Genomic DNA, 9,566 nt, shown 5'->3' with positions numbered 1-9,566 from the left:
CCGCCTCGCCCCGCGCACGCGCGGCCGCAGCCCCGCGCCCGCTCCCGCGCCCGCTCCGCGCCTGCGCCGCGGGGCCGCTCCCGCCCCGTCCCGTCCCTCCCCTCCGCGGCTCGTGTGACCGGAGCGGCGGGAGTCGGTTCGCGTCCGCCTGGGAGGCCCCGAGCCCGCACCGCAACCGCCACCGCCGGCCGCGGACGCGGGGAGGGACGGAGGGAGGGAGGGAGGCGAGGCGGCCTCCCGGGTGTCCGGCACCATGAGCATCGAGATCCCGCCGGGCCTCACCGAGCTGCTGCAGGGCTACACGGTGGAGGTGCTGCGGCACCGGCCGTCCGACCTGCTGGGCTTCGCCGCCGAGTACTTCGCCCGCCTGCGAGATGCCCGCGACCAGGAGGCGGGCGGTGGCCGCAGGGTGGTCAGCTTCGACGGGGAGCCCATGCAGACTGAGTCCAACGGCGACGAGGAACCCGACCGCGGCGACGACGAGTCCGACTCCGACTTCGAGCGTAAGTGCCGGCGCTGCCGCTGAGGAGGTGCCGGGAGCGCGGGGTCCTGTCGGCGGGATGCAGCCCAGGGCCGTCGGCCGCCTCCCCGCCGTGCCCGGTACCGCTGCCGCGGCCGCCGCCGCTGGGCAGAGCGGGCAGCAAGGAGGGATTGAATGGGGGAGAGGCTCCGCCGGCTCCCGCAGCCCCGCTGTGCCGCCGCTCCCGCCCCCCGGGCTCCCCGCGGGCCGCCGGCGGTGCTCCGGGAGCCCCGGATCGCCCCGACACTCCGGCCAGAGCCCCGTCCCGGGGGTGTCCGGCGCTGCCCTGGGCGGCCGAAGTGCCCCGGGGTCTGACCGGGTATCGCCGGGCAGCGAGCGCGCTGCCAAGCATGTGATAGGGAAGATCATGTGTTATTGAGCAACCTCTTTTGTACTTATCTTTACATTTCTGTCTTTAAATCATTGTGGACGAGTGGTGTTGGGTTTTTTTCACTGAAACTGGGGTGGTTTATTGCCGCTGTTGTGTATTTAAAGTGGCTGTTATAAAGCACTGAAATAACTTTCGCTATTTAGCAACATATTAAAATTCAAAGCCATCTGTGTATTGCTGTTTATACTGCCAGTCTCGAAGATGGAAAAGATACTTAACCTGAGCTGGACAATGAAATGCCACTTGCAATACTGAAATTTTTATTCTGTCGGAATTGTACTGTGTGTGTTGTGCTATGCAGAGTGTTTGTAATTTGGGCTGTAATTGAGCCTCAGTGTGAGAAGTTATTTAAAATGCTTGTGCATGGTGGTACTTGGCACACCCAGAATTTTGGACCTGAAATCACTGGGTACTTTCTCATTATTAGAAAGTAGCTTAAAGAGGAGGGAGAGGTGAGAAAAGGCATGCTTTCCCTGAACTTTCAGTGCCCTCGTTTGAAGGTCTTGTGCCCTTGACCTATAACGTAAAGGTTTCTGACTTTTATTGATAGAGGATCCTCTTTTAGACCAATTACTGGATGTCACCTTGTGGATGAAGTGTGCTCTTAACATCTGCTCCGTGGTTAATAGTTTTAGAGAAACGAGAAGTTAAGCTATGGAACAAATAATTGTTTTTATTAAGGAAGCATTGAGACACCAGCTATTTTTGCAGCGCTTTTAGTCTGGGAACTTCACAAAGTAAAACACATCTTAAGCTCTTCAAAGTAGACAACCTAAACAGGACATGGAATGTATGATAAGACAAGAGTGAAATGTACAGTCAGAATGAATTAAAAACCAGTTTGCAATCAGTGTCTGGATTTGGATGTTTTTTCTCATGAGGCAGAAGCTCTGTTTAGGGCATGAAGAAGAAAAGATGAGAGGCGAAGGGTAAAGACGTGGACACTGGTGGTGACTGAATTGAAGTTAAGGGAATGCTCAAGTGTGAGCAGAGATTTATGGAAATTATAAGTGATTTTTTGCCCTGCAGCCAAGTCAGTGGTATTTTCAAACATCTCTAAATATGAAGGAAGATAGAGTTTCTTGCAGAATATATTTTAAAATTAAACTCCAGGTTGGAAAAATTGCAGTAGATAGTTGGATGTAATTTTAAAAAAATGTTTAATGTCTTTGTAGTTAATATTTTCCTTAAAAAAAAGAAACCCAAACCACAAAAAAAACCCCAACTGACAAAACCAAACAAAAAACCCATTCCACCAAAACATCTAATGTCTTTGAGTGCAATTTTGCTATTTTGTGATCAGTTTACCTAGATTTGTGGTTTGAACTACCATTTTCACAGAAGTAAGTGTAAAATTTTCTTTTTGAATGTTGCAACTTCAGCTGGAAGGATCCTCTGAAGTTTAAATGTTTCCAGATAAAAATGTAAAAATTAGATGGTGGCATACAGCTTTTCAAATGCAGCTTTACATGGTGAGGCTGTCCAAAGCAGAAGGGTGGTTCCTTTGCTTCATGTTTCTGCTTATCATCTTTCTATCTTACAGAGAAAATTAAATTAACAAGGTTGGGCATTGTCACTTGTTGTAGTAGAGCCCTTTGGGCAAGTGCCACTGTCAGTAATGCTGTTTTGCTTCCTCTCTGAAAACCTGTGCTGTTCCCTCCTTGTGGTTTCTCAGGAGCAGTGCCATGTTCTCTGTAACAGCAGGTGAGGATCCCTCGGTAGGGTCAGAGAAATAATTGTTTCTTACATTGTTTAGCAGTGTGGGTGACAGTCAACCATGGCTTTGTGTTAATTAGGTTTCTGTTGTAACTGTTATCTCTATCAATGAAAAAAAGTTAAGTCAGAGGTTCTGATATCTGATGACTGTCATGGATAGGACAGTACCTGTGCCTTGTGGAAGACAAGATCCTGGGTGCTTATATCTGCTTAGTATTTAAAGAACATGTGGAGATAGGGAAAACACACACAACAAGAGACTCAGATAATCTCATTGGACAGACCAGAGTCCCGTTTGTTAAGACTGCAGTTTTTCATCTTAGACAATTTAGGAAAGACTTCAGTGAATTTCACAGTTCTTTCCTAGGTTATGCTTTGTTACCTTTGAGTTGCTGTGACAGGTCAAATGGATGTTTTAAACATGTTTCCATGTCTGTTTATAAATAAAAAGATGAAATGGAGCAGTTGATTTTGTAAATCATTACGTTAAGGAAACTTAAAGCTAGTTTAAATAATTACCCTTATTGTATATGTTTGAGTAGGAAAGATCTTCACAAATAATGTGCTTGTCTTCATGTGTCTGTTTCTGGCCCAGTATTAAATCTGTGTATGTCGCTAGGCTGCACCTGCACACTCGGACTGAGAGAATGTTTTAGATAAGTTATGTGGAGTTTTTTGTATGCTCTGAGTGCATAGTTAATAGAAGCAAGAATAAGTCAGAAGGAGATCTTGGCCTGTGGTGTAATCCATGCGGCAAATGTCTTTGAGTAGTCATAGTGATGCCATAGTGGCATTCCATCCATGTGGTAAAAGTCACTGAAACTAGCTAGGCTAGCTAGTTTCAAAAAAAAGACTTCTATTCTCTTGTGATGCTTAGGAAATGATTTCCAGGTTTGTTTCCTGTCTGACCACCCTGGAGTTTCATCCTTCATTTTAAGGACATCAGGATGTGGCTGTTCAGCAGAGTGCATTGTAAGGCATGTGTGGAAATAAAATTGATGATAGTTTTGGAGGAACCTCCAGAAACATTTATCCACTGGGCTGTGGCAGAGAATTTAAGAGATGCAAAGCTTTCCTCAGAGCCTTTATTTGATCGGTATAACTGCAAAATTGAGAACTTGGGAGGGTTGGAAAGGTGCAAAGCAAGACCTTCAAAAATCAGGCTGAGAATATAACCAAGGACTGATGAGTATTCTTAAAGTGTGTCCTTCACCATGACACTTGTACTTTTAACAAGCAGGCTCTGAATGGATGTGCTAAGACTGTGAAATTAAAGCCACAGATATGGTCTGTTCACTGTTTGAGTCACGGCTTTGGGAAATCTGTTGAGGAGCACACCTGAAGGAAGGCAGAGGCTCTGCTTCCCTGTCCCGTGAGACAGTTGCACAAAGGTGCAAAGTGCTGCACCATTAACTTGCTGCTTTGTCTTATCTTTTGTAGCAATAAAACCACACCTGTATGTGTTGTTGGAGGTATTAAATACAACTAACAATGGAACTAAAATATTTTTGGAATTACGCTAACTTGAGCAACTCAGATGTTTCAAGTAATTACAAGTATTTTATTGCAAATAAAATTTTTCCTTCTCAGGATTTCGCCTTGATATTGAAGGAAAGATGATGTGCTTTTCAGCTGCTCCCTGAGCAAAAGAGAACCCTTCTTAGTATTTTGCTTTTGAAATAATCCTCTTCAGTATGCTCTCTTGTTGTGAAGGGAAATGGTGCATATGAATCATGGACAGGTGAAAAGATTCTTTAGCTCTGCACTGAGCTTCTCAATTAAAATTCGAGGATTTGCTAAATATCATCTTTAAAACATCAGTAGAATGTCTGAGCAGAAGGGAGTAGAGAAATGCTCTTTTACATCGTTAGATCTTGAATGTGATACAGAATGAGTTCAGTGCATCTTTGAAATATTTAACTTTTTAATTGTTAATGGAAACACTTGATATTAAACCTGTTTTAGATTGCTTGTCTTCTTATTCTTAAACATCATTTGCTTATGCTTTCTTAGTCTGAACTGATATCCTTTGGAATTCCTCAGAAATCACTGTGTTATATCAATCACAAAGCATTTATGCTCTGCCTACATCAATTCACAGGTCAGGCATAACTCCTTGCTGTTTCCCTGAAATATTTCAATGAAACTTACTGAATTATAGAAGTTGAATGATGTTAAGACTTCTGCAGTATAGCATAAGAAGAATAGTGGTCCTGTTGAAAAATACTGTTGAAGTTTTCGGATGTAATTCAGGTTCATGGGATACTGCACATGTTGCTATGAGATACCATCAGCTTTAAAATTAAAGTACTTTGAACTTTTTACTAGTGGTTTCGCCTACCTACTTCATCCTTAACTGTTAATTAACTGGGAATAAAGCAAAGTAGCTCTCTTCTAAAATGTGCAATACAAATTCAGTCCAAAGAGTAGCTACTGTGTTTAAAATCTAGGTAGCAGAGTGAGCACTCTCATAATCTGATAATTACTAGTTCTGCATACCTTTTTTTTTTTTTTAATAGTTGTTATAACAAAGATGTTTTGTGCTCTACTTAAGTAGTCTTTAGATTTTTAGGGAGGTGGAGGAAAAAGCTATAGATCAGCGCTGGGTTAGTGGTTGGACTCAATGATCTTAAAGGTCTTTTCGACCTTAAACACTTCTATGATCTAACTGTATTAAACCTTTGAATTTGGTATACAAAGAAAAGAAATGCACATTCTTGCTTTAAGTTTTAAAAGGTATGTTCGAGCAAGCCTAGTGACCTGAAGGTATGGAAGAAGCTTTAGAATTTTATTTTTTCTTTGATCTCCATCAATTACATGACATCAATTATAAAGCAAAGTATTAGTGATGCATCTATGTTTTAAGAGGAATATATTTCTGCATTTAATTTTCTAATTTTATTAATTCTGGCAGCATAGTATCTTGAATGAGTCTAACAAAAAATACAAAGTGAAGGGCTGCTGTTGTGCAGCTGCTATACTTGCACACGTCTTTGCTTGTACAGAGGCAGTTCTCCATGACTTAAATCTGAAGGATTAAGTAGAGTAGCCCCTGTTAGTACTAATGGAACTTCACTCCCTATATTTATCTTGTTCTCACGGGGGAATTTTGAAGATAAACTAAGTATTAAGGAAGACTGATTTTACTTTTCTTTAGTGGCTTAGTTGCTTGGACAGAACATGGAAATCCTTTTTTTTTTCCTAGAGGTCTTTTTGCTTCTGTTTTTGTTTATCACAATAAAACAGCTTTTCAGCATTTGTTCTTAAGGTTGCAATTACTGTATTACAAGGTTAGACTAGGAATTTTTTGAATTAAATAATGTAGGTCTAAGGAAGCCACCAATTGTAGCTCAATGGGGCTTGAAGGAATGTTTCATCAGTAATCCTCTGTACAAAGGAAAGGTAATCAGAATGTGTGTGTAATACATCCTTACCTGAGATAGTAAAAGAACTAAAAGTATGAAATAAAGGGATAAAAGGTGCTGACTGGCTGAGAAACAGAGATTTGTAGATGGGTTGACTTAAATTCAGATATCCCTGGATATTGCTAAGTGTATGTTGGTTTACATCAGGAAGGATGAACATCTATGTTAATTATAAAAACTAAGTTTCTTGCAATTTTGACATAGTATACTTAGAGTTATTTGTAACGTCTTGCCCTCAGCACTGTTAATATTCCTGTAGCATCTATTAGATATTCCTTACAAGCTCTTGAGAAAGATACCCTCTTGTTTCAGTTTGCAGTTAATGGCTTGACATAATTGTTCTGCTTTAAGTGATCAGTATGTCCTAAAATGTGAGGAAGCATGCAGTATTTTTGGTTGTTTGTTTAAAATTTCATTTAAATTAATGTTTGTAGTCTGTTGCATACCAGTAACTTTTCACATAACTATTAGGCTTGTTATTTTCTGAAAGAGCTTTAGATAGTTGCTATAACTGTACAGATACGCTGAATTCTTAAAAGCATGTGTTTCTGTGTTGAAGAAGTTAATGGTAAGAAAAGTTGTATGAAACTTCTGAAATTATATTCTTCTAGCTGGTTCTAAAATTAAGCTAAAGGAAAATATCGTATATCAGTACTAGACATTGCACTGAACGTTAGCTTCTATTTAACTTTGCTATTTTTTGTTCATTTAATAAACTAATGTTAGAATGCTGGGGCAATTCTGTCAGTGTTCCCCTTGTGCTCATACTGAAGTTTTCTTGTACCCTCTTACCTATAAATAGAACAATGGAGATCTCGGGGAAGAGGAGGAGACAGCAGAGAACAAGCTCACTTCAAGCTATTCACCAGTCAGTCATTAAAAAGCGTTAATGTCTGACAGAGCAGTTGCTCATTATTCAAATGAAGACTGGAAATGTAGCCAAGATGAGCTATGAATGTTTCCCACTGGCTTCAGTAACATTTTCAGCTTCATGAATGATCATTCATATTTTCTTGTGAAAGAAGAGGGAGACAGTAATAAATATAACTCACAAACGTACTGGTTCCTCTTTTAGAGGGTTGTTATTCCTTCCTCTGTAATGGTCCTTTAGATTCCTTTAGTTATGCTTCTTTGTGTTCCATGCCTGTCTTTGCATCAGTACTTTTTTGGTATGTAATAATTGTTTGGTGGTTTTTGATACATCGAGATTCTTTGATTCATGTAGATTTAATTTTTTTTCCTGAGGTACTGTCAGTTCCACAGCAAATGGTGTGTACTCTTCTCCAATCTGCAGTTTTAATGTCTTTATACGCCACTGTAATACGAAACAAAGAAGGGGAATAGTAAATCATAAAAACATTGGTTAGAAAAGCAACTCTGGGCGAATTTGGGAAACCTGAGTGTGGACAAAATGCTCATGTATAAAGGACTTGCACCAAGATAGTAATACTAATAAAGGTTGTGTGCTTATGAGATCCTTTAATGAAAAAGCATATTTTTCTTTTAAAAATATGGATCTGAAAGCGGGGCCATTGGGTGGAAACTCCAGAAATCCATTGTGCAGAACAAGCAGCTGTTTTGTGGTCATTGGTGTTTTGCCTGTGAGAATTGTGGAGATGATTGCAGTGTTCTCTGCTGTAGTGGGAAGGATACTTAGAAGAGAGAGGAGATCTAGAGTAAAGCACCCTGTCTTACAGTGTTCATACTGCTAGGATTTGGCCTCTGTTTCATAAATACACAATAAATTGTATATAATAAAGGCTGGCATTGTATTAGTAGCAGTTTTGCTTCTAGTCCTTTCCATACAGGGGCATTTCTTTTCTGTGTAGAAATGTCAAGTGATTGAGAGTGGCAGTTCTCTGTGCATAGACATGGAAATTCTCTTTAGGGGAGAAAACATCTTTAGGAGCAGCCTCTCTTCGAGGCATGAGGTAGGAACTTGCAGGTATTCCTTCTGTAGCATTGCTTTTATTGTCATTTAAAACCAACAACAATATTGGGGTTTATTTTGTAAGAAATGTTAAGGCACTCTCTGTTCTTTCATTTTATTTCCTGGTGGCTTGCAGAACAGCTTTGCTTCTGTTCAGAAATGGTCTCTAGCCTGCAGGGGCTGGCATGATGTCAGCTTTTGGTGTGAGGTCATCTTACAGAAGTCTGGAACCCTGCATTCCTTTTTGGGTATTAGTGAAGTCCAGACCAAGGTGGTCTGATCAGGGGCCTGACCAGCAACACTGAGCAAATAGTCACAAAATCTCACTCTAAACTGTTGTGTGAAGAAGGGTTAGGATTGCATGTTGGAGGGACAGTGCATGTTCTCCCACCAGTCACTGTTCTGTCCTTCTGGATCTGAGCAGTTTTGTTGCAGAACATTGTAAAAACATGTGTGGAGTTTGTGTGGGGAATGAAATGTAGCTTTTGGATGAGGGTTGAGAAACTGCTCTGTAGTTTTCCTCTGTATTTTTAAATCAACTGTAGTGCCAATTTCCTCATTCTTGGTGATTGCATATTGACAAACTGCTATAAAGCAGGATGTCACAATGGCTCTTCATTTCCATTTTGGTTCTTCCTCCCTTGGGACAGCATATTGTTTTCTGCTTCCTATTGAGAAAACTGTATTCCATAGAAGAAATTAAAAAAAACCCCCACAAATATTTTTGTATTATTTTTCCTGGTGAGGCTCCAGTAAACACTTAACTTCTGTGGCAACACTTGTGCTAATTATGATTGTTCAGGAAGAATTGCTTCCTCAAGGACATCTGTAGTGCAAGGAGCTGGTCAGTCTCTGGTTGTCATGGGTATGGGGGGTGCCCTTCTCTGAAGGATGTCTCTGGTACAGCCCCCTGGAATGAAAATTCGAAGATTGAATTACCTCTTTTTTTAAAAATATTTTTTATTTTTTGACAGTAATTGTTCAGAAACAGTTTTTAAACATTTTATGTTATCCATGTTTCTAATTAAAATTTTAAAGTATTTGTAAGACTCAAAGGTATCTCAGGTTATTAAATTATGAAAGATGTCTTATTAGAATAGATTAACATTTAGTCTTCTGTCTTTCACACCTTGAGGGAAGGGCGGGGGAAAGATTCCATGCGTATTTTTGTTACAAAATGCTAAAAATTAATGCTATTCAGTGGTGGTTTGGAGACCAACTTCTGTAGTGTATAGAAGTTAAATATCACTGGATACAATGTTTTTAATTCTAATCTTGAGATGGTGTAACTATGATAAAAAGCCATAAACACAACTTGTATTTTTTACTAGCATCTCTTATATCCCTGTGAAGTAACTTTAATTTCTTACTGCTGGAAACATTTAATAATTAACTTCTTTACCAATTTTTTCATAGCACTGTGAAATAATGTAACTTTGGATGATGTGTACTGTTTTTGCTAGTGGTTTTAGCTTTTCTTAGCTTTCACATGCAGACACTTAGCTTTTCATAGCTGGAAGATCTGCAGTGTGTACATTTGTTGTGAAGCACTGTGTGACTCGGGGGAGTTGTATCCTAGAAATT

The 9,566-nt window shown here is 40.5% G+C and overlaps 1 protein-coding gene across 1 annotated transcript in view; it reads left to right on the top strand.

Moving 5' to 3' along the window:
• The first annotated feature begins 78 nt into the window (after positions 1-78).
• PRKAR2A (protein kinase cAMP-dependent type II regulatory subunit alpha) overlaps positions 79-9,566 on the top strand; it is a 60,876-nt gene continuing 51,388 nt past the window's right edge. The window contains exon 1 of the mRNA XM_042015617.1: positions 79-503. Coding sequence (XP_041871551.1) covers positions 254-503 — 250 coding nt within the window. The 5' untranslated portion in view covers positions 79-253. The remainder of the gene's footprint in view (positions 504-9,566) is intronic.

Source organism: Corvus kubaryi, unplaced genomic scaffold (assembly GCF_017639235.1).
Source record: "Corvus kubaryi isolate FWS band 111438036 unplaced genomic scaffold, C.kubaryi_AGA036_p1.0 136, whole genome shotgun sequence".
Taxonomy (NCBI): domain Eukaryota; kingdom Metazoa; phylum Chordata; class Aves; order Passeriformes; family Corvidae; genus Corvus; species Corvus kubaryi.
The sequence above is the reverse complement of the archived record's forward strand: the minus strand, read 5'-3'. Positions and strand labels throughout refer to the sequence as shown.